Source organism: Loxodonta africana, chromosome 2 (assembly GCF_030014295.1).
Source record: "Loxodonta africana isolate mLoxAfr1 chromosome 2, mLoxAfr1.hap2, whole genome shotgun sequence".
Taxonomy (NCBI): domain Eukaryota; kingdom Metazoa; phylum Chordata; class Mammalia; order Proboscidea; family Elephantidae; genus Loxodonta; species Loxodonta africana.
In genome coordinates this window covers 228229794-228255302 of record NC_087343.1, presented here as the reverse complement: position 1 = coordinate 228255302, position 25509 = coordinate 228229794, and the positions used below count along the sequence as shown (strand labels likewise).

Here is a 25509-nt window from a genome sequence, read left to right as displayed (position 1 = left end):
TACTCTATGGCAGCGGGTTTGGTTTGGTTTTTGCTTGGACTTAGGGGTGACTGGAAGACAATAACTCTGCCCTGGCCCAACTTGACGTCTCAGGCAGCCATTGCACACCCCATGACCCGGACATCTGCATCCCTCAGGCCAGGCCTCAATGGACCGCCCCTCAGCTCCTGCTGCCTCCCTGGGACCACTCTGTCAGGCTGGGTGATCCTCCAGGCTGGATTACTCACATCTTTCCCAGTCTCATGGACTCACGCTTTTCTGTTCAGACTCAGTGGTGGGACCATAACATCTGGTCCCTGATGTGGGTGGTGGTCCCCATCCCGGGTGTGACTGCTGCCCCAGGCTTCTGGTTGTGGCCAAGCTGGTAAGGGGCCCAGGGTGAATGCGAGAAGAGCGCAACCCATAGCACTCATCACAGCGTGGACAGGAACCAATTGAAGGAACCAAAGTTGGCCAAAGAAGGGATTGGATCATCAGAATGAAAAATGGCTCCAAAACTAAAGATAAAAGGGAAAGATTAGACCAAAGAACTAATGAACATCATCTACCACAGCCTCCACCGGACTGAGCCCAGTGCAACAGATGATGCCTGGGTACCACCACTGACTGCTCTGACAGGGATCACAATAGAGGGTCCAGGATAGAGCTGGAGAAAAATGTAGAACAAAACTAACTTACCAAAAAAAAAAAAAAAAAAAAAGAGGCCATACTTACTGGCCTGGCAGAGACTGGAGAAACCACAAGGGCATTGCCCCAGCACACCCTTCCAGCTCAGTAATGAAGTCACTCCTGAGATTCACCCTTCAGCCAGATTGAACAGGCCCATAAAACAAAACATGACTAAAGGGGCACACCAGCCCAGGGGCAAGGACTAGAAGGCAGGAGGGAACAGGAAAGCTGGTAATAAGGAACCCAAATTTGACAAGGGAGAGTGTTGACATGTTGTAGTGTTGTTAACCAATGTCATGAAACAGTATGTGTACTGTTTAATAAGAAACTAGTTGTTTGTTCTGTAAACCTTCATCTAAAGTACAATTAAAAAAAAAAAAAGACAAATGGCTCCAATTGTCTAAAGTCCATTAAATATGTAAAAATCTCTCTGGGCATCCTGGGGGTTGCTGGGCACCAACCCATTACTCTTAAACTGCAAAGAAGGAATCAATAATTTGCTGTGCCTGTCCTGCACAGACTGAATTTCAGGGCAATCAGTTGAATTGCCCAGTGAAGGAATTCCAGTCGACCAATGCCTGAGAAATGATGCAACTCAATATCACCTTTATGCAAACTCTAGTGGGGCAACAGACCCAGGAAGGTATGGCGACACCCCAATATCCTTAGGTAAGAGGTGGAGGAGTGTAATCGCTAGGGGGTCATACTGGCTATGCTGCCTGCCCCACAGGGGACCCCAGGCACTAAGTCCTCCTGACTGTGCACCTGGAAGTGTCTGGCACCACCTAGGAGCATTCTCCCCAAGAAGCAGACTGGATCCAATAAATGTCTATGTGGACCAACTAGTCTCTCGGAATTATGGGGACTAAGGAATAAGTGCTATGTTTCCATAATGTATGAGATTCTCTGGGGTGAGGCCCTGGTTTTCCCAACAAACCAGTCACATGAAAGCAGGGGAGTGCAGGGGATAGGGGGATACAGTATGAGACCTGACGGTAGGTGACCGCCATCTCGGTTGCCTGGGCTACCCAGCATCTGCCTAATTTCCTGTGTCCCCACCTGAACAACACACTAGTAATGGCAGCAGTGTCCAGCAGCCCTGGTGGCTTCTGTAGGGTTTCTAAGGTGTCAAGGCAACCTTTATTTAATCTCAAGTGGAGATCAGAGAAGTTAAATGATAAATCTCTAATAATTTGGCAAGTCTTCAGTACATGTGGGAACAGACTCAGACCTTCAAACAACTGTCCATGGCTCCACGCAGCAGGAAATGCTTCTCGGAGCACTTGACCTAGGCAGATAAGCACTATCCCAGAGAGAGATGGGGAGAGAGTCATTCCTGTGTATACTATTCTGTGGTTCCATCTTCAGAATCTGACCCTTAGGCAGTTTTCTCTGCTGTGTCTTGCAACTTGTCCACCCACAGGTCTCAGCTCACCCCCAGGTCTCGGTCCATCCTCAGATGCTGCCTCCCAGACAGTTCAGCCAGTTGGGTGACTTCTGGCCCAGGCTGTGAGCACAGGTCTTTAATGCTTTGGTTGAAAGAACCAGAGACTGCTGGCTTACTGGTTGTATTGCCTTCTAAATTCCTCAAGTCCAGATGTTTCTGCTGGAAAATTTGCCTTTCTCAAAATAAAGTGTTCTCCACTGCATGTTTAAAACTCTGTGATTGTGCACTTATTAGAGATTTAATTCAACTTCTCTAGCGTTAGAGAAAAATTTCAAGACAGTAGAGAAAAGAGAAGTTATCCTCTGAGTGATGCTTGATATGGCCAGAAACTCTAGGAAAGCTTTGTTATTGATGTTAGTTACCTTTGAGTGGACTCCAACTCATGATGACCTTACATACAACGGAATAAAACCTGGCCTGGTCCTTCACCATCTCTGTGGTTTTGAGTAGGGAAGCTTGGGATGTCAAGTAAAGCTGCTTATATTTTCATAATGTAGGCAAAGAAGACATGCTCAACTGAGATTTGTTTTTTTTTTTTTTTGCCATGGTAACACATGCTTAATCTAACAAAACCTTCTCTGAATCCTTTTAGCATGAAACTATTCCTCTCAAAATAATTTTTGACTAACTTTATGCTATATATTTTTATAATATTATGTATCCTGGGATAAAAAAATGGAAATTGCCATTATTTATGGCGATAGATTTCTCAGGGCAATAAAAATAATCACTAACCTATGTCTTAGTTAACTAGTGCTGCTGTAACATAAATACCACGAGAAGTATGAATTCAGCACACTGGCTATGGGGAGAAGTCTTTTTTTGTCTGCTTCAGGTTCTGTAGCTGGCAATGCTTAGAGTCTCTACGCTTGTAGACTCGTCTGCCTCCGTCATCTTCAGATAGTGTCTCTCTTCCCCCTGTGTCTGCTTGCTTGACTCTCTGTCTATGCTGTTCCTTATATCACTTAGCAGAGACTAGGTTTAGGACACCTTTTATCCTGGTAGGACCTTATTACCATAACAAAGAAAACCCGTTTCCAAATAGGATAACATCCACACATATAGGAGTTAGGATTTCAACACATATTTGGGAGGACACAATTCAATCTATAACATTCTATATCTCAGGAAGAGTGAAGGTAATCATGGTATGCAGTGGTGGGTGTCCAGACTCCTGACCAAATATCGTTCCAGCAATTAATACATGGCATGGCGTGGTGCTTCTAGTGCACTTTGGGCTATGCCTGTGGGAGCAGCAATTTCACTGCCCTTGAAAAGGAGGACAGACAAGTCTTCCTGCCACCTTCACTTTAGAATCAGGGTGAATTCACCATAGTTGGAGCAAACTGGGGATAGGTCAGGGCAGAGTACTTTCTTAGCATCCTGTCTGAGTTGTCCCTACTCAGTCCTGCTCATTCCAGAACAAGATGCCCTCCACCCACTCATCACAATGTGTATTTCTCCAGTTCACTAGGCTAGATTAAGGTCAATGTGATACTATAAGCACTAACATGAACCTAATTGTAAGTTTGGGGGTGGCTGCCTTACATCAAGCTACTTATGTTTTGGGCATTTCCTCAACATCTGTTGGTCCTGTAGAAACACCTAAAAATACAAAATGATAGTTGCATAAAACTTCAAGTCCACTCTGTGAATTTGAGATCCATCAATGTAACTCCACAAATGGCATAAGGAGAGCCATTCTCCTCTCTCAGTCTCCTCTTCCTTTGGTCCTTCTTGCCTTCCTTTCCACCTCTCCCAGCATCAGTCCAAAAGTTTTACAATACAGCTGCCTTGACAGTAATAAAAACAAAACCAAACCCAGTGCCGTTGAGTCGATTCCGACTCATAACAACCCTATAGGACAGAGTAGAACTGCCCCGTAGAGTTTCCAAGGAGCACCTGGCAGATTTGAACTGCTGACCCTTGGGTTAGCAGCTGTAGCACTTAACCACTACGGCACCAGGGTTTCCTTGACAATAATGGTCAGTCAAATATTAGGACCAAGTGAGGCCCTCCTGGCTCGTTTACATTCTCAAATAAATCAGAAAGGGAGCTGAGTTTCCATAAAAGATCTGAGTGTTGCTTCCAAATTTGAGTATATTTCCAAACTAGGGCAATTTGAAGGTCCAACAAGCCCCGTGAAATTATATTTTCTTGTGTAAAACTATTGGAACTGATGCTAAATGAGTATGTGTAATAAAAAGAGAGATGACAATTGACTAACTGAATATTTCTAGAGTTCTTGAGAAGAATTTAATTTGCTAATTATTAGTATCTTCATTGCATTCTTTTTTTTAGCTAAAATTTTTGCATCTTGAGATTTTTACATAAATCATGAGATTTTTTTGAAAGCCTTCAAGTTTATGGCAGGGTACTTCTATTTCCAGCAATGACACGGGAACTTATAGGAGACACACTCTCATCAAGGACAATTAGAAAAGCTGAATTAAAAAACAAAAAAACTGTTGAATGTACTAAAGAGCTTGTGGAACAGTCGAAAATTGAGGGGCTGAAATCTTGGAGAGAAGGGAAGCATACTGAGGCAAAGTCAATATTCCAGCTAGGAAATAGGGTGCAACGTCTCTAGGGGAGTATGAAATCACAAAGAGCCTCTGCAACCTGTTACATACAATAATGATACACAACAGGGCATTTGACATTCAATCAAAAATTATCAGGCACTACAAGAAATAGGAGGAAATACACACAATAGAAACAGATGAACCGGTGTTCCAGATGATGCAGTTATTGGACAAGAACTTTAACTGTGAATGAAATATATAAAAACAATCAAATGGAAATTTCATAACTGAAAAATACAATAACTGAAGTTAAGAATTAAATAGATGGGGTTAACAATAGATTGGATCAAAAGAAAGGATTAATAAACTGAAAGATAGAGAAAAAGGGATGGAAAGAACAAAAACAGCATAAGAGGTATGAGGCAATGAAAAAAAAAGTAACATACATGTAAATGGAATACCAGAACGGGAAGGGAGAGTAAACAGGGCAGAAGCAGTATTTGAGGACATAATGGCCAAGAGTTTTACAAAAACAATGAAAGACGTTGTGTTAGAATATCGGCAGTTCAGTAAACATTCACTCTCTCTGCCCCACCTCCATGGGAGGAGAATATTTCCCTGCCCAATAGTTGTTGATATTGGCAATCTGACTTAATTTGGCCAAAGGAATGTTAGCGAGGGTAATGCAAGCAAAGGCTTTAAACACACTGTCAGGGCTTGGCTTGTTATCTTGTGTTTCTGCCATCACTATGAGTTTAATCAGTTAGCTGATGTTTCTCCAGTCTGAGTCCCAGAATGAAACACGTAGAGCAGAGCTACCCTAGCTGACCGACACTCTAAAACTGAGATGCCTCGGTCAACCTGCAGACACTTGGGCAAGAAATAAATGTTTATTGCTATATTTCACTAAGGTAGCTTGCTGTGAAGCAAAAGCTGATACAGAAGTTGGTACCTAGAAATGAGGTGCTGCCATAATAAATAACCTAGAAAATGTGTGGAACAACAGTTTTCAAGATATTGATCATGAGGCAATGAAGGACAGTGATCTCAGAGAGACGGGAAACAAACTAGGTGAGTGTCTTAGTTATCTAGCGCCACTATGACAAATACTACAAGTGGATGGCTTTAACAAAGAGAAATTTGTTCTCTCACAGTCTAGTAGGCTAGAAGTCCAAATTCAGGGTGCCAGCTCCAGGGGAAGACCTTTTTTCTCTGTTGGCTCTGGGGGCAGGGCCTTGTCATCAATCTTCCAGGGCAAGGAGTTTCTCAGTGTAGAAATTCCAGGTCCAAAGGAATGCTCTGCTCCTGGTGCTGCTTTTTTGGTGGTATGAGGTTCCCCTATCTCTCTGCTCACTTTTCTCTTCTATATCTCAAAATAGATTGACTTAAGACATAACCTAATCTTGTAGACTGAGTCTTGCTTCATTAACATAACTGCTGCTAAACCCACCTCATTAACATCAGAGAGGCAGAATTTACAGCACATAGGAAAATTACATCTGATGACAAAATGGTGGACAATCACACAATACTGGGAATCATGGACTAGCCCAGTTGACACACACTTTTTGGGGGACACAATTTGATACATAACATTCCATCCTTTGGCCTCCCGAAATTTGTGTCCTTGTCACATGTAAAACACATTCACCCCATTATATCATAGCAAAAGTCTTAAATCAACTCCAAGTCCCAAATCCAAAAATTCCTCTTCATCTGTGAAATCTAGAATACCTCCAAATTGTCTGCCTCCAAAGTACAATTGTGGAACAGGCACAAGTTAGACATCTCCATTACAAACAGAAGAAATTAAGTGCAAGAAGACACAACAGGCAGCAAGCAAGTCAGCAGAACATGTTACATTAGCCCTCAAGGCTTGTAAATAATCCTCTATTCCCTGAGGCCAGTTAGACAATGGCCCTGCCTGCCAGACTTTAGGTATTGGCCACACTCTCTGGATTCTGAGTAGAGACCCCTCAGCCTTGGGCTTCAGCTCCGCCTTCCAGGCTCACTGAAATGGCAACTCTTCTCACTTGAATGTGGGTGGCCCCATTCTCCCAGTCTGAGTGATGGCTCCACCCTTAGAGACTTCAGAGGCCATGGCTCCACATTTTGAGACCCCAAAGACCACAGCCCTACCCTTTGAGACTGAGGCAGCTGTGCTCCCTGTGTTCTTTGTCTCTTCAGCTTCTACTTCCTGGTTCCTTGGCCTCTTGGTCCCTCAGGCCTCACTGCCTACATCTGCCCTGCTGGGGTAAGTGTTCCAAAGCTCTTTATCTCTGCTGATAAGTGCCTGGAGGCACTCCACTCTGCCAGTAAAACTTCGGCTGGAAGGCACTCAGCTCTCTTGCTCCATGGGTCGGCAAGCCTAGCTCCACAGATAAGTGCTCAGAGGCATTCCACTGCGCCAGGAAGCCTCTTGTGCACATCGCTCCACTCTCTTGCTCCATGGGTCGGCTCCAGCATTGCCTCGTGCTGGTCTCCTGGTTCTGCTGCTGCCGTTTCTCTGCTGCTTCTCACCATCTGTGCCATCTCCAGCGTAACAGCCTTCCTCACTTCCGAGTCCTCACCAGAATTGTCCTTGACGTCCATAATTCCATCAACAGTCTATTCACAGAAATCTAGGCTTTTACTGTTAGGCACTTTAAAACTCTTCCAGCCTCTATCCATTCAGTTTCAAAACTGCTTCCAGATTTTAGGTATCAAAAAAAAAAAAAAAATTTTTTTTTTGTTTTTTTCTTAGAGCAGGACCCCACTCTTCTGGTACCAAATTCTGTCTTAGCTATCTAGTGCTACTATAAAAGAAATACCACAAGTGGATAGCTTTGAAGCAAAGAGAAATTTATTCCCTCACAGTCTAGTAGGCTAGAAGTCTGAATTCAGGGCACCAGCTCCAGGGGAAGACTTTCTCTCTCTCTTGACTCTGGGGAAAGGTCCTTATCATCAATCTTCATGGGCAGGGAGTTTCTCAGTGCAGGAACTCTGGGTCCAAAGGAGCGCTCTGCTCTCGGTGTTGCTTCTTTGGTGGTATGAGGTTCCCCGTCCCTCTGCTCGGTTCTATCTTTTATATCTCAAAATAGATTGACTTAAGACACAACCTAATCTTGTAGATTGAGTCTTGCTTTATTAACATAACTGCCGCTAATCCCACTTCATTAACATCAAAGAGGTAGAATTTTCACACATAAGAAACTCATACCAGATGACAAAATGGTGGACAATCACAAAATACTGGGAATCACTGAGTAGCCCAGTTGACACACATTTTTGGGGGGACACAGTTCAATCCATAACAACGAGCCATACAATTGTCCCACCTAACTGCTTTGCGAGAGTTCCCAGGCTGTGTTGCAGGCAGGGAGAACCCAGGCTGAGCCTAGAGATTTCTCTGAGTTTAGGATACTTAGCTAAGAGTATGGTGAGACCAAGGCAGTGAGAGTTTATAGGAAAGAATGCTGGAAAGAACAAAGCTGGAGAGAGAAAGAGTGCTAACCTCTTGAGTATTCAGCAGAGTATTGATCAATGCATGTGTGTAGGAAAAGTACTCAAGGAAAGGAACTATCTAGAAGGATTAGAGGGAATAGCAGTTTTGGCATTGCAGGAGAAAAGATGAGTGAACTTGAACACATAGCTGGAAACTACCCAAAATGAAACACATAAAGGGAAAATAATTGAAAAATAAAAAGAGCACCAGTGAGCTGTGGAACAATTTTGAGCAGCCTAACATATGTGTAATTGGAGACTTTGAGAAGGGAAAAGGGTGGGGGAGGCACAGAAAATATATAAAGAAACAATGGATGTAAATTTTTCAAATTTGATTTTAAACATATACTCATAAGAAGATTCAGTCATTTCACTGCTAGGTATATACCAAAGAGAAATGAAAGCGTATGTCCATACAAAGACTTGTATACAAATGTTCATAGCAGCTCTATTTGTAATAGCCCCAAACTGGAAAAAAAAATGTGAATTTCCATCAACAGATGAATGGATAAACACACAGTGGTACATTCATACAATGGAATATTATTCAACAATAAGAAGAATAGACTATTGCATGAAAAAACATGGAAGAATCTTAAAATAATTACGCTGAGTGAAGGGAAGAGGGGATAAAAGATGCATAAGACTTGTGTACTGTGTCAACTTTTTTTTTTCATATAAAACTCTAGAAAATGCAAAGTAGTCTACAGAAAGAAATCAGATCACTGATTGCTTAGGGAGAGGAGTCTACATCAAAGAGGTAGAATTTTCACACATAAGAAAGTCATATCAGATGACAAAATGGTGGACAATCTTTCTCTCTCTCTTGACTCTGGGGAAAGGTCCTTATCATCAATCTTCATGGGCAGGGAGTTTCTCAGTGCAGGAATCAGATCACTGATTGCTTAGGGAGAGGAGGAGAGATGAGAGCAAGGAATTACGAAGGACACTGAGGAAACTTTGGGAGTGTATTTATATGTATTACCTTGATTTTGGTGGTGGTTTCATAGCTGTACACATATGGCAACACTTATGAAATTGTGCATTTTATTGAATATGTGCAGTTTATTGTGTGAAAACTATATCTCAATGGACTGCTTAAAATATAGCTCTGAAAAAATCTAAATAAGCCAGACACCAGCGACTCCTCCCTCACTGTAAATCTCCACAGGGTATGACAAATGCTCATCAGCTGTGTACAACTATTACAAGAGAAAACCCTAACTATGATGCTTAAGGAAACCCTGGTGGCGTAGTGGTTAAGTGCTATGGCTGCTAACCAAAGGGTCAGCAGTTCGAATCCTCTAGGCGCTCCTTGAAAACTCTATGGGGCAGTTCTACTCTGTCCTATAGGGTAGCTATGAGTCGGAATCGACTCAACGGTACTGAGTTTGGTTTGGTTTATGATGCTTAAGTATTTTTTCCCAAATGAAAATCACCCATCGTGGATTTTATGCAACCAAATGAAGCAAATTCTGGATGAATTTCCCTGCAGCAAACAACAATCCAGGTAGAACAATGAGGCTTCATGAACATGAGGGTCACGGGCTGCAAACATCCCTTCAAAGGAGCATGAATCTCATGCAGCATGATCCTCAGTAAAGAGAAGAGCCTGTCCCATGGTGCCCACAGTCTTAGGCTCCATCTGCATTTTGCACCAGTCTGTTTTCTTCCCAGGTTTGTGCTGCAGCTGGAATATGTTACTGTGGATTTTTCTTTAAAAAACTACTTTATAGAGATTCAAACTTTAATGTGTGTGGAATGGTATTATATGAACTCTATATTTCCAAACGCTCAGAAGAGAAACTTGAACAAAGGAGAAAAAAAATATTCAAAAAGTTGTTAATTCATGAATACATTATTTTAATTACAATTAAGAAAAATATTGTGGAATGTTTTGATATGACCAGTGATAAATTACTGGTCTTTGACTTGGAGTATATGAAAGGCACCTTCTTTTATCATCTTTAAATTTATTTGTTAAAGAACTGAGAGAAAATGCAGATAATTAATGGAATATGTAATTGTGAGGTAAAGGACCTGGTTTTACCTTAAGCAGCCTTTGTCCTTGACTCCAGAGAATTAACCGCTGGAGTAATTCGAATGCTTTGGTCTGGGACTTCTACGCCACACCTGAGGATTTGTGCTGGCAATGGTGGCTGGGCAGACCAGCAAAGACTCACCTGGGAGGTCAATATCAATCAACTAGCCTAAAAAAAAAAAAGCCTTAGGAGAGATCATTTGTCCTATCATGCAGAACAGGCCAATAAAAGCCTGGAACACAAAGGTTCAGAGAGCTTCCTGGTTGATGAGAACATTTACTCTTGGCAGGGTAGCATGTCCCTTGGGACATGGGAACTCCAAGTTGGGAACCCTCTCAGACCTTGCCTTATGCGTCTCTGTTTGTATCCCTTTTGGCTATAATAAATCTGTAGTTGTAAGTATGGTATACGCTCCATCATTTCTGTGAGTCATTCCAGTGAATTACTGAACCCAAAGGGGCCATGGAAGCCAGCAGGTCAGAAAGTAAGGGTGTCATGTGGACTCGCGAGCTTGCAGCTGGCATCCTGAAGGGGTAGTGGGAAATCAGCCCCAAATTTGTGACCAGCAGGTCAGAGGGTTGGGGTGTCATGCGAACTCCCCAAACCTGCAGCTGGCATATGCCTATTTGGCAGTCTGAAGGACGATATCCTTTTAACTTTGACCACCTAGCTCAGTGTGGTCAGAGAGAGTGTTGTGGGTGCAGCTGGCCACAAGGATGGAGAAATGGAAATGTGAGATGTGGAGAAAGGGTATTTGGGGATTGGAGTCTTGCTGATTCTTATCATGCAGTAATTAAGGTGATTAAAGATAAGTGATGGAATCAGTGGAAATTATTCTTACATCAAAAAGGGACCTAACATCAAAACCACTAATTTGTTAAAAGCAGAGAGGTTATGACTGTAAGTGTGATGGATGTGCTCCTGGATGGTCTGATGATCCAATTAAGGAAGAAGACAAAATTCTACCAACGCTTTGGAGAAATTTACATTTCTTTTGACAGGGATGATATAAAATTCATACTGTGCCATTACAGAGAAGACATTGGTGTGAACTGGTTATTAAGTGTCATCGATTCAAAGAGAATTCAAGATTAGTTCCTGCATGAGAAAACCTCAACAGCTCATAGAGTAAAGAAACTGAAAGCAGTACCCCAAATTTGACAATCTTAAAGGGTCACATGATATTGTCAGTGATGAGTTGTGAATATGGAGTAAACTTCTCTAAAGTTTTAGTAATGCAATTCTAACCACAATATACCAAAAAAAAAAAAAAAAATTGCCGTTGAGTCAATTCCGACTCATAGCGACCCTACAGGACAGAGTAGAACTGGTCCATAGAGTTTCCAAGGAGCACCTGGCGGATTCGAACTGCTAACCTTTTGGTTAGCAGCTGTAGCACTTAACCACTATGCCAACAGGGTTTAGCCACAATATAAAAAAAAGATTAAATTCCTTCTCTTCATATAAATGTTATAAAATAGTTGTCATGTGAAGTGGTGATTATAGAGTATGTGGCTAAAATTGGTGAGGAAAGAGTGAGTATAGAGGCATGTCAGGCAGTTTATTTAAAATATTTTGTCATTTTCCTGGATTTTGTGACATTCGTGGTTTTTGTGTGCATTTTAAGAGGTGCAACTTGCTATGTTTTCTATTCTTATTCTAAATATCTCTATTCACAGCAAAGTTTGTATTTACAATTTTGCATTGTTTTTCTTCAAGAGAATCCCTGAACTGGATCAGTTTCAGACCCACAGAGTCTGGACAGGCGCCTACCCTGAGAGAAGGGCCCTTACACTCCCTAAGCTGGACCACAGATGCCAGGGAGGGAATTGAGACAGGCTGGAGAGCATGGATGAAGCCAGGGCAGGTGGCCATGGACAGGGTGGGTAGATGCAGCCGGGGTGGGTCTACCCAGAACCCTTTCCCTCCAGGGGGCCAGCCCTGCAGTGGAAACTTCTGTTTGCCCAAGGAGCATTGCTGACCTGGGCTGAAGCAACATACTTAGTTACCGTGAGATCAGGAAGCTGGTGACATGAAAAGGCCACTGTAATAGTTTTCAATGCTTCATCACAGCGACTACAGACACAGCAGCTGACAGCACCCACGCTGATCACCTCACAGTCTTGGTGGGTCAGGGGTCTGGCCTACGTGCCTGGGTCTTCTGTGTCAGGGTCTCACCAGACTGCAGTTGAGGTCAACAGGTATGTTCCCACCTGGGGGCTGGTCTAGGGAAGGTCCAGTTCTAGGTTCTCTCAGGTTGTTGGCAGAGTTCAGGTCCTTGTGGCTGTGAGGATGAGGGCTTTGCTGTGTGGCGACTGTCAGCTGGGGCACACCCTGCCTTGGGAAGAGGACCACAGCTCCCCTCTGCTTAGCTCCCTACTGTGGGTGGAGGCCAGTGGCCCTCTCCTCGGAGCTCAGAGCCTGGCAGCTTGTCTGCCAGAGCCAGCAGGAGAACCAGTGGGCTTCTGTGTGATGGGCCCTTCTGTGTGATGTGAGGCCACCAAAAGTCACTGTCACCTCGGCTGCCTTCTCCTGGCCAGAAGCAGGGCGCAGGTTCCACCCGCACTCGATGACACAAAGAGGGCACACCAGGAGGAGGGGCCACAGGGCACCCCAGGGCCTATCACCAGTCACGTGTGGCCACAGTGCAGGCTGCTGAGGCCACAAAGGGCCCACAGCTGAACCTCTGCCCCTCCTGGTGGAGGGGTATTCCCAGAGATGAAGCTGTGAAGGCATATGCTTCAGCGGCTGGCTGCCCATGGGATCAATGAGAACACCATATTGTCTCCCCATTATGATCAGCCTCTAACTAGTGTCACTGAAAGCAGCCAGGCACTGCCCTTCCCCAAGGTCACCTCTGTGACACGCTCTGCTGTCTATCACTGTGACAGACTTCTTTGCTGCCATTTGCCTGGGCTGCTCCCTGGAGGGAGCCATCTCCTCAGGGCACCCAGCATCACTTAGAGCCACAGTGAAGCTCGACCCCCCAGTGGACACAACGAGGGGTCCTCTCACCCATTTCCCTAAAGCCCGCGGGCCCCGTGTCCTCCCTGGGCCTCACCCTGGGCCCTGGACAGCACTGAGGCACTGGCCACACCATCCCAACACTGGCTCCCCTACGCCGCCCCACCTTCAATCCACTGGCCCTGGTCTCCCACCCTGTCTGTGCGGTGGCCTAGTCAGTCCTTGCCCGTATGGCTCTGGCATGTGAAGCCACAGAGACACAACTGCACAGCCTGGATAGTACATCTCAGACCCACATGCCCAAAGCCAAGCTCTGAACCCCCCGATCCACGCCCTGCCACCATCCTGGCTCAGGGACAGAGACTGCATCTATCTTGGTCATCTAGTGCTGCAATAACAGAAATACCACAAGTGGATGGCTTTAACAAAGAGAAATTTATTCTCTTACAGTTTAGGATGCTAGAAGTCCAAATTCAGGGCACCAGCTTGAGGGGAAGGCTTTCTCTCTCTGTCGGCTCTGGAGGAAGGTCCTTGTCATCAATCTTCCCCTGGGTCTAGGACTTTCTCAGGGCAGGGACCCCAGGTCCAAAGGATATGCTCTGCTCCAGGATCTTCTTTCTTGGTGGTAGGAGGTCCCTCTCTCTCTACTCACTTTTCTCTCCTTTAATCTCTTTTAAGATAAAAGATGATGCAGGCCACACCACAGGGTAACTCCCCTTACATCAAATAAGGGATGTGACATGTATAGGAGTGCTGAATCCCACCCTAATCCCCTTATGAGTGATTGGCTGATCACATCACATAATGGGTGATGATTACATCATTACATAACTGCCAAACTATTGAAAACCATGGCCCAGCCAAGTTGATATATATTTTGGGGGGACACAATTCTCAGACCAGAAACCTTGGGGTAAGTCTGGATATCTCTTCACATGCACATCCGAGCTGCCAGCAAACCCTGATAGCTCTTCCTTCAGTGTCTCTGAACCCAGCTGCACCCTCACTGTAGCTGCCCTATTGTCCTGCCCTGACTCCAGGGGCTGCCCCCAGCATGTGGTCGAGTCAGCGGCCATCAGGGGTCACACCCAACCTCTGCCCTGCTGTGCTAGCCATACTCTACTATACTGGGGAGCCCAGCTTCCCTGGGGCTGGAGCACTGAGTGACCTACCCCACCCCACCACCCTGTCACCCCGTCCTCCCCACTGTTACCTGCATGGCCTCCTGGTCACTCCATGAACACGTGGACACCCCAGGCCACGTGTCTACACTGACACGTTACCTCAAGTTGCATGTGGCGACTCCTCATGCCCTCAGTCTTGCCTCCTCTCACCTCCTTGGTGACCTGTTCTGATGCCCCCACTGGCAGGCCTCACCATGTCCTGTTTAACGTGCTCATGTACCCTGTTCCCCCACACCCTCCTGTTATGGCATGGAGGCCCACAGGGAAGGCTGGACCTGTCTGTCCCTGCTGCCTCCTGGCCTGGGTAGTGGTATGCACCATAGCATGTCCAGTGGGGAGGCGGGAGGTGAGACGCTGTGCCCTGGCACCCTCTGCTGCTGCGCTCACACCTGACCATGTCACCGACTGGGGACTCGGAGGGCCATGGTGTCTGGTGGCCTCAGTCTCGGTGCCATGGACCTTCCGGGGAATAGGAAGTGGGGAACTGAAAACACAGCCCAGTGTGGCTCCCACATGGGCAGAGACAGGAGAGACCCTGATGTGATGGGGGCTATCAAGGCTGAGGCAGGATTCTCTGTGGCCCTCGACTCCACCCACGTGCTTGTGTTGGGTGGCTCTAAGAACTGTTGAGGGCCCAGCTGGAGTCCGCCCTCCTGGAATTGCTTACCCCTGTGTGCCCCACCTGAAACCTTGGTGATATAGCGGTTAAAAGCTCGGCTGCTAACCAAAAGGTTGGCAGTTTCATTCTACCAGCTGCTCCTCGGAAACCCTATGGGGCAGTTCTACTCTGTTCTACAGGGTCGCTATGAGTCAGAATTGACTTGACGGCAATGGGTTGGGTTTTTTGGTTTGGTGTGCCCCACCTGCCTTCTTGAGGGCCCTGGGAACCCCAAGACCTGAGATGGGAAGGGGGTGGCACTCTGACTGGGGGCTTGGATGTGTGCCACCCCTTGTCACTAGCCTGTGGAGCCCAGTGGGGCAGGGAACATGGTGGCGCCAGGCAGAGTGGGCTGTGGTGCCCTTGCTGCCCCGAAGCAGGGCATGGGGCCCCAGCCGTGAGGAGGGGACAAAGGGCAGTTGTCAGAAGTGGGCACAGACACACAGACAGCTCTGGGGGGTGGTGCAGATGGTGGCGGCAAAAGGCGCTCAGAGCCTGAAGCAGAGGGACTGGGGAGGAAGAAGGGAGGAACTGGAGGGCACAGGAGAAGGCCAAAGAGAAGGGAGGCCCAGAGGAGGTACGAGGAGAGGGGGAGGGATGGGGGTGGCAGGCAAATTAAATCTATCCAGATTTCAAAATGATCTCACACAAGAGGATTCTGGGTTTATGGACGACAGTGTGTCTGTATACAGGAGGGGCACCACGCATGGTGCTGGGAAAAGCTGAGGAAACATGCCCACATCCAGGCCTTTGGTACTGGCTGGGCATGGAGACACCAGTTCACAAGTCAGAGTGTGCCTGAAGGTGAGTGTACTGTGTGTGCACATGTGTGTGTTCAGTGTATGTGTACTACATGTGCATACGTGTGTGCATGCGTGTGCCCATGTGCATGTGTGTGTGCATACATATACAGGGGGTAATCTAGGTGCATCAGGAGGTGGGGAATGTGGGGAACACAGAGACGAGCCAGAGCTGGTTGGTCAGGAGTGACGACATTTATTGAGCTCAGACGCTGCACCTCTTGGCGAGTCCAGGACCCTGAACCCTCCAGGGCAAGTATACTCTCGTGCCTCCACAGCTTGAAACATCCCCATGAAGCCAGGGCCCCCTGTACCCCCACCCCACTCCACCCTGCTCCTTGGGACAGGATCCAGTGTCCTCAGAGCACCTCCTTTCCTGCCTGTCCTGGCTGCACTTTCCTTCCTGTGGGACCAGAGGAACCATGGCCTGACCCCATAAGATCTGAGGCGGAAACTTGACCTAAGACAGGCACAGGCTTCCCGAGAATAAAGTAAGCAGGATGGGATCTGCGAGAGGATGTGTCTCAAGTCAACCACGCTCTAGATGGCAGGGCAGGTGACAGTTCACAGAAAGTGCTGCCAAAATGTCAACCCAACTCTAAAATGGTCACATTACACGACACTAAGGAACAATACTTCTAAAATGTCACACATGGGAACACCCCAAGTATTTAAAATAATTAACATTGCATGCCAATGCAAGGACAGACAGAGCATAAACTAATACTGGAGAGTGGGGCTGAGAACGGAGGCTGGAGCGCAGATGCGGCAGAGATACAGATACAGGTGTGTGTGTGTGTGTGAGTGTGCGCCCGCGCATATGGACATATATATAATGTTTCTGTCAGTAAAGAAATCCTATCTATAGCATATTTGTGGTGGGCAGACAGGATGCTGGAGGAGTAGGTGGAGGCAGTGGCTCAGGAGGGTGGTGGTGTGGAGGGAGGTGGCAGGTGGAGGTTAGAGCGCGCCCATTCCAGTGACCTCGGATGTGAGCCTGCAACAGACAAAGGACAGGGAAGGAGGAGAGCACTGTGATAATGTGCCCCATAAGATGGGGTAGAGGGGACCCACACTGGGCGGGCACATTTCCCCAGCCACACACCTGCTTCCTCCTCACAGCGGGCTGCATAGACAAGGGCTGGGTACAGCCTGAAGGAGCCAGCATCAGGGACCTGTCTCAGACCAGATGGGCCCTTGGCCCTTCGGGAAGCGTGTAGCTTTCTAGCTTTGCCCAGCTCCTAGCTTGTGACTCTACAGGTGAGCAGGTCAAGATCCAGAATTGCAGAGATGGGAACCATGGCCCAGGCCTATATGCAGACTGTCCACTTTATAGTTTGTCCCCAGTGACCAGCAGAAAGAGAAGCAATGAGGAAGAGACAGAAAGATCTGGGGTCCACCTACTTTAACTCTGTCCCGTAAGGCTGGGGCTCTGGGTAAGAAGGGGTCTTGGTCCTGGCCAGCATCCCCCTCTCTGACCTCCCTTGCTGGCTTCTCAGAGGGCCTTCCTCAAACCCGAGGCAACCCCATTAGAAGGAGGAGGTCTGGCAAGTTGCTTACCTAGCATTGATGAGATACTGGGCAAGGCTGATGTTGGCCGGGCTTCCGGTGATGGTGATTTGGCGCTCTGATGACCCTTCGGTGGCATTGGCGATTTTGATCTGTGCTCCTGACATCTGTCGAATTTCATTGATTTTGGTCCCCTGGCGTCCAATTATGCAGCCTATTAGCTAGAAGGGAGGACAGTGGGGATGTCTTAGAGCAGAGTACAGTGTAGAGTACATGCAAGAACACTGCATGGAGAAGACAGGGCTGCGGTGCCCCCATACATGTCAACTCAGGGCTTCCAGAAGAGACCCTACAGAACTGACACGGCACAGGTGGGTCCTGCATGACACCTGACTCATGGGGCACATGTTCTGTCTGATCGTCTACTTGGGGAGGCCAGATCTCCTCCTGGGGCACCCTGTTTTAGTTATTCCACTGCTTGTGTGCAGAGTCCCACGGCTGTGAGATGCGTGGCCAACCTTCTGGCGTGGGCCAGGAGCTCTCAGAGCCATACACCTCATCCCTCCCCCATCAAAGGTTCCTCTGGGCACCCCAGGGTGTCTGGTAGGGTGGTCACGGGGGCTCCTCTCTAATAACGACCATAGAACAGCAGGCTGGAGACATATTGGGGGCTTATGGTGGGAGAAAGGGGCCACCCTTGGAGCCTGGGCCACGGCACTGCCACACGTTGGGGCACGGAAGTGGCACACCCGAAGGCACAAGGCAGAGGTCTTGCCTGGCCTCAAAGCCACACGCTTAATTTCCCTTCTCTACTCCCTCCACCTTCCCTCAATGACTGAAGAGCCATGTCCATCCAGTCAGTCCCCTTTCAAGTCTCTCCTTTTAATTCCAATGGCGTCCACCTCCACTGCTCAGTCACAGTGCAGCAGCCCATCAACCCACTCCTCTCTTACTCGTCCTTCCTTTCCCTCTTCCTGTCAGTTGTTTCCTGTAGCGCCCTCTCACTGTTGTCTTAAAATAGCCCTTCTCTCTTCTTCCTGGGTCTTCTCTCTCTCACCTGTGTCCCCTGATGGTTGACCTTGTGATGTCTCCAGGGTGCCTCTACCACCCTCAACTTCACACGTGGAGGGCCTAGCATGGACTCCATGGTGCTGAGGTCTGTGGGGCTCCTCGTTTACGAAGAACATGTCCCTGCTTTTAGATAAACTGTGGTCTGATGGATGCGGGGCCCTGACTTCTGATGCCAGTGTAGAGCACCAGTTAAGAAGAGATGTGCGCAGGACAGAGCTTCACACCCAAGAGGGGAAAATGAACTATGACTGCCTGCTCAGGACTTTCTCATTTCAGGGCTGGTGCGGTGGTCTGGCCAGGCCCTGAGGCTGAGGATACCCACTCACAGGCCTCACCTGGATCTGGGTGACCGCGGACATTTAGGGAAGAGTGATAGCTCCTCTTCCCTGTTTTTAAAGAAAATATTCTGAAGGAACATGTTGTTGTTGTTGTTAGGTCCCGTTGAGTTGGTTCTGACTCATAGTGACCCTATGTACAACAGAACGAAATGCTGCCCACTCCTGTGCTATCTGTACAATCATTGCTATGTTTGATCCCATTGTTGCAGTCACTGTGTCAATCCATCTCGTTGAAGGTATTCCTCTTTTTCACTGACCCATTACTTTACCAACCTTGGTCCTCCCCTCCACTCCTTGCTTCTTTTCCTCCTTTCAAGCTCAGGACTGGTAACCTTCCTGAATTTCCAAATCCGTGGTTTCTGCAGGCTACTCCACATGAAGGGAAGAAGCAGGGATAAGGTTTCCTGCCCAGTTGGTGTGAGGGCTGACCTGACCATTGCAAAGTAGTGAAGGTTCCTGAAGCCCACAGGTGCGGGGTAGAAAAGACCTATTGACATTTGAACTGGAAAGGTGGCACGCAGCATCACCACTTTCCACAAAGCATCGATTCTTTCTGCTCTGGCAGTTACCCGTCAAGGATACCTCCCAGGTTCTTTGTTCAGGATCATGAGTCAACATTCTTAACACAAGGATTCATAGACTGGTCCTCCCTCCCCACCACACCCTGTTTAGGTGGAAGAGGATCGAGCATATTGGGGGAGCTCATAAGGCCACACCCCAGTTGTACCCGAGAAGTGAGTGAACTGCAGAGTTCTGATATGGGAGTTCAGCTAACCTCATGTCTGCTGAAGACCACCTTGCAGAGAGCGGCATACCTTGAGCAGACTCACAGAAAATCCCAAACCTCCCCCTAGAAGGAGCAGGGCACACAGGCTCATGCTGTGGGGGGTGGGGGAGGGGAGGTCTATTTCAGAGTGGTCCTGAGCCCCTGCTCTTCAAGGGCCGATCGTAAACCAGGGAAGCACTTTCTCAGCCATGCTGGGTGAAGCTGGGATTCTTGGCTCCCCAGCCTGATTATGGCCTCCCAAATTCTAAGCTCTGATGTCTACTTTGGCCTTTTTCTTGTTTAAAATGTTTGGGAAGTAAAATCACATACTTTTTATGAGCGTTAAATCTGCTTATAGTGGGAAAGGAGAAAGGCAAAGTAAAGATGCGCTGCAGAGAGCCATCAGCCAATGCCACGGGGGGAGGGGAAGGTGGGGCTGTGAATAACAAAGTGGTAGGTCCCTGCCCCCCTTTATCCCATGCAAGGCATCTCCACGTTAGTACAGGGAGGTCCAGGGCATACTCACATCATTGGGAATGGTGAGCTCGTGGGTGCTGGCCGGGGGACTGGCATCCAGACCTGGGCACACCAAAGGGACATGGTTAGGCTAGAAGGAGTACTGTTCATGGTCACCCCCACATCACCCACTCTCAGCTGGGCCAGGTGAGGCCAGGATCAGTGGGCTGCCCAAGAACGGGGCCACATGGCCCTGAGGCCCCAAGCCCTGTAAGCATTAAGTCCTGAACTGTGAATCCAACCTCCTAATTCCCTCAAAAGAAGAAAAAAGAAGTCCAGATAGAATGGCACCTCAAGGTTTCATTTTGGACCCATCATTTTTTCTAACCTTTCTTGACACATTTCACAAACACTCTGGAAAGCCTGTGTTGAATGGTAGGGCCTCAATGTCTCAAGCCCTTGTGGGACATTCCAGTGCATAGGCTAATTGGTCACAGCAAGGAGGTGGGGCCCTCACAGCCGGCCAAATGTGCCCACTGCCCCCGCTGACTAGGAGATGCCCCTCTAGCCTCCTCCTCACCCGGCACCCTGCATAAGCTGTGCAACAGCATGTCCCCTGGTGGCAGAGGATGGCACTACCTTCTTTGAGTCTCTTTCAGGTCTCTGCTTGTGGTATGTGACATGTAACATGGGGTGTGTGGCATATCCTAGGAGTGGGAATGGGATAAAGTTCTGTCCCCCTCCACCCCCGGCCCCATGCTCTTCCTCCAGCTTGGAACAAAGACCTTAATGCCATCTCTTGATTCAAAAATAAACGGCCAGGCAGAAGGACAAACTGCTTATTCTGTAAAGACATCCTTCCTATGCAGAAGACATGGGTCTAAGTGATCATAAAGCCCTGAGTTTTCATCTTCAAAAATCTCAATTTAGTGCATATCAGCATTTAAAGAGCAAGATCTAGTCATGCTTGGGAAACAATGACAATGACCCCATGCAGCCCTGGGACCGGCTGCAGGGCGGTGGTGGTAGCAGGGCTCGGAGAGGCCTCGGGGTATGTGTGACAGGGGCAGCAGCATGGCCACTGGGGGCTGTGAGCCAGGTCTGCTTCTCCAGGCAGCTCTACCCCCGTGCTCATCCAGGAGGCCTAACAAGCCCACTGAGTCTAGAGCCGGGAGCTGGTCTCCCTCCTGAGAGCCCCATGGAGTCCCTGCATTGCCAGTCCTGTGGCTGGGCCTGGACCTTGGGCTCCATCCACACTTTCTCTCCACCTGTCCATGGCCAGCCTGTTGCACGTGTCCAGGACCTGAGGCCGTGTCCTGCCCCTCAGTGCCACTCCGGTCCTCTGCCTACAGTCTTGCCTCCTAGGTCTCCTCTCCATGGCCTATAGGGGGCCTGGAAGACGGCACATCATGAATCAGCTCAAAACCCTCCTCTCAAATTCCCCTACTTCACGTCTCCCCGGCTCCCCGCCCGACTCCTTCCACTCCTTCTGTTCCAGTCACACAGCCTCCTGTGGACCCCCCACCTCCTTTGGGTTCCCTATCTCGCCAAGGCCCCTGGTGTTCACAGTCAAACCTCCCACCCCACAGCATTCCCCACGATGTCCCCGGCTTCCTTTTCCCTCCCCTCAATGTGTCCACCTAAACTAGGCTCTCCTTCTCTACGTCAGCCTGCCCTCCTGCTCTGGGGTGACCTGCGGGGGGCGGAGGGGGAGCTGCTTTAGGGGCTGCAGCCTCTGGTCAGCTCGTGCCTGATGGGAAGTAGGGCTCAGCTGGTAGGTGGTGAAGGAATAATTTGTCCCAAATTGTCTGCATATCCAAGCCTAGAGAGTCTGTTCTTTTAACAGAGGTGTTTTCAAAGCAGCAATTTATTTGGCTGTTAACTACCAATACAAATCCCACAAATGATGCCATTTAAAATGTCCTTAGCCCTGCCTATGCCCGGCCAGGTGCTCCTGACCATGCAGAGTTTAGAATGCACTTAAGCAGCAAGTTGCAGCTGCTGGACTGAGCATATGTTCGCTAAGGGGAGGAAACTGCTATGACTTTTCCAGAGAAGGTACTAGAATCAAGCCAGTAACATATGTACTCAAAGCGTGTATTTACTTTCTCAGGACTCCACGGCAAAGACAGTAATATTCCATGCACCAGAAATATAAAGAAAGATTTCCCAGCATCACTCCTATGAAGCACAGTGGGACTATCAGCCACTCAGAGGCTGCCAGGCCAACATGTCCACTGTCACCTGTCCCATTTACCCTGCTGCTAGTGGCTAGACACATGGACATGCACTCCCCCCATGGTGGGGAGGAGCCAGGAGGCCACTGAGGCTGTGGCCTTGACCACATGTCCTGTCATTTGGACCCAGCATGGCATGCCAGCACCATGCTGGATGGCGGCTGGGTGGGTGTGTTGGGAAGGGCTGTGAAGGGGGATGAGGTGTGTGTGGAAGGCAGGGAAGGGGGAGTGCTGGCCCACCTGAAGGGGGGCAGGCAAGCCGGGCCCTTCATGTTCCCAGGCCCAGCTTAGGACATGGTTGCTGGTTAATGAAATGAAGTCCCATGTAAACCACAGAGGGCTTTATGAACAGTAGGACTGTCCGGATATGCACACTACAAGTAACTAAGGATGGAATTCTGTACTGGCTGCTGTGCTTTTCCATAATCAAAACATTCTAAAAGTATGTTTCTCTAATTTTCATTAATTCAACTTGCAGTGAATTCACTTGATTAATTACAACCTAATATGAGGGCCTGGAGTGTCAGAGCGGGGTCTTAGCCACGGCCGTGCCCTCAGCCTATGGTGCCCTCTCCTCCCCCAGGCTCTTCGCAAATGGATGAAGACCCTTGCGGAAGGCACTGGGGTAGGGGTGGTGAGACACGTGGAGGGAATGTGAAGCCTCAGCCCTGCGGTGGCCCCAAAACACAGCAGTGGGGAGATGTGATACCCGAGACCACAGACACGCTTCTCTACTGCACATTCCCCTATAGACAGACTAGCAGCTTCTGCTCAGATCCAGGATCTCAGTGCAGCTAGTTGGAAAGGCAGGTGGCAGCCATTCTCAGGGAGATGCACTGGACCCCAAGAGACCCTCCTGTACCCTGTGCTCTCCCCACTGGCTTACTACCAAACCATCTGTCTAATTCCCTCACTGACATAACCTCATTGGCTCCCCTCTGTGAACAAACACCCCAATGTGAATCAGGGGTACAGACAGAGCCCAGCACAGTGGCTGTTCTCCTGGTGGTGGGGTTGATACTGTCAAATGACACTGTCTTCAAGGGAGGTTCCCTGGGTGCTACGCCACCACACGGGTAAAATGACTAGAAAGCCTGGCTCGATGCCTTCCTTCTGTGCTGGTGTCACTTACAGGGCCACAGCTGATGACCAAGGCAGCTGTGCCCTGGGGTGTGGGGCACCCTTAGAACTCTGCCTGCATCAACAGGGCGCATTGCCCACCAATGCCACCCTCATCAACAAGCACAGCCCACGTCGATTCTGGCAGGAGCACAGCGGGCGGGCGCTGGCTGCTCCCTCCAAACACCCTTCACTGCTCCCATCAGACTGCCAGCCGCCCTCCCACCAGGACAGGTCTCCCTGGTGTTCTGCTCAGCCCCTGGCTGGCCCTCCATGAGGGTGGCTTTGTTTTACCTGACGACTGGCCCATCAGATTTTGAGCTTCTTCGGAGGAGTGTAAAGGCAGCTTTTCTCCTGGAGAGCAAAGAGAGACAGATTTAATGTTTTGCCCTCAAGGAGATAAGCAAGGTCCCTTCAACTAGGGAAGCTCAAAATATGATTGTCCGGTGGCCTTGTCACCAGCCACACTGCGAGGGCTCCTCAGCCTTTCCTTTGACAGCTCCCTAACAACACCCTCAACAGGGAACCACCATCTCTCTGCCCTGGGGCAGGGCTGCATGCCACTGGCTGGCGTCTCTCCCCAGCTTCCAGAAGGCACTGGGCTCCCTGGGTGGAGGCACCTGAAGGAAGGGCCACCAAGGGTGCCAGCGTGGGTAGCGGTGAGCACAGCCGAGCAAGCACCCTGCAGGGGACAGTGCCTCTTCACAAGCAAGGACCCCGCCAAAGCCAACTGAAGGTCACCTGATCCCGCCGTGGGAGACAGGCCCCACCCTGGTCATGGGCACACCCCCGCTGAACGACCCAGGCCCACTTAGCACTCAGGACCGAACTGACTGCACAGCTGCTGAGCGAGCCCCAGGCAGGAAGAGAAGAAGGGCAGTAGGGGCTGGGTACGTACCGGGGAAAGCGGGGTTGGTCTGTCCGAGGGGAGGAAAGGGGGTTTGCTGCATGGCCAACTGGTGGAGCTTGGTCAACTGCTGGGGGTAGGAGGGACATGAGAGCTAAGAAGGTTATTGTCATTGAGTACAGTCACACCAAATAAAAGTCAGTAACAGACTTGATACAGATGGGCACCGGGGGCCATGCGGACACATGGCAGACGCAGGCGTGACTCAAGGACTTGGCCTGGATGGAGCCAATGGGCCCAGGTGGTCAGCAGATGGGCCAGTCACAGGGTGGGGCAGGCACCCTCTTTCTGGTCTCTTCCTCTCCTCGGCTGTTCTCACACACGCCCTGAGCAGAGGGTGTTTCCTGAGGCCAGCATGAAGGGAGCTGCTGGGGAGGGCAGGACTTCGGGGGCCAGCAGGCCACTTAGGCTCTCTGAGGAGGGTTCTGCGAGCCATGAAGCCAAGACCAGCTGGGCTGCTAAGATACTGAACTTCAAACTTTCACTCACAAAAACCATGCTATCCTCTCGTGGACAATCAATGAGAAACACTACTTTGCAAACCTCGGCTTGGCTCCAGCCTCGTCTACCACTGGCTGGCACCTGGCTCGCGCCTCGCTAGCACTTGGCTATCCCTGGCAGCAAGTTCTGCCTTTCCTAGGGTGCTGCTCCGCAGGCCTCATCTTCCTGGCCGGCGAGGACCATGTGCTAGGAAATCACCAGCAGATCCACGTGCCGCCCACAGCAATACTTTTGTGGAGCGTCACTGTCATATGTGGGACTACAGAACATTAGTGCTGGCAGGGTCCTTGACGGGCATGTGTAAAAGCCACCAAGAGGGCCTCAGGGACATGTAGGAACACCCACACCTGTGCCCATCTGCTCTCTGAGCAGGCTGCTCCCACCCCGTTGTCCTCCCCATCCCCTTGTGCCCACCTCTGGACACTCACACACGAATGGTATGTGGTTTACTACCCTTGAGTGTTCCCTAAGTGAGAGGGGCTGATGTTGAAGGCATCTGGCTAGACATCCCCGTTCATCCTAACGTAACAGAGCTTGGGCTCCTTCCCTCTATAAAACACGCCGAGAAAGCAGCCTCCCGCTAGAACAGAGCAATGCAGGTCCCAAACAGCTAGTGTCCCTGCAGGGGCTCCAGGGTGGCAGAAGGAAGTGGATGTGCAGATGTTTCAAAGGAGCAAGATACTCTTCCCCTAAGGATTTACCCTGTGTTAAGTCCCAACAGTTTTATAATGGACATTACTGCTCACTGCCTCTGTCGGGGGTCACGGCCTGCTTCCCACAATCAGCAGCCCACAGGCTCTCCTGTACCTGCCCAACCCACCATGCCCCTGCAA

General features: G+C 49.0%; 1 protein-coding gene across 16 annotated transcripts in view; it reads right to left on the bottom strand.

Moving 5' to 3' along the window:
* Nucleotides 1-14701: 14701 nt before the first annotated feature.
* Nucleotides 14702-25509, bottom strand: part of PCBP3 (poly(rC) binding protein 3) — a 458297-nt gene continuing 447489 nt past the window's right edge. For 11 of the 16 annotated variants that reach the window (XM_023541009.2, XM_064279575.1, XM_064279576.1 and 8 more), the window contains 5 exons: nucleotides 24167-24245; nucleotides 23563-23622; nucleotides 19983-20035; nucleotides 17333-17502; nucleotides 15938-16769 (listed from right to left, as the gene is read on the bottom strand). In XM_023541009.2, coding sequence (XP_023396777.1) covers nucleotides 16733-16769; nucleotides 17333-17502; nucleotides 19983-20035; nucleotides 23563-23622; nucleotides 24167-24245 — 399 coding nt within the window. In that variant the 3' untranslated portion in view covers nucleotides 15938-16732. Of the gene's footprint in view, nucleotides 16770-17332; nucleotides 17503-19982; nucleotides 20036-23562; nucleotides 23623-24166; nucleotides 24246-25509 lie in introns of those variants that run through there. The other 5 variants (XM_064279587.1, XM_064279586.1, XM_064279588.1 and 2 more) reach the window with 5 other exon arrangements.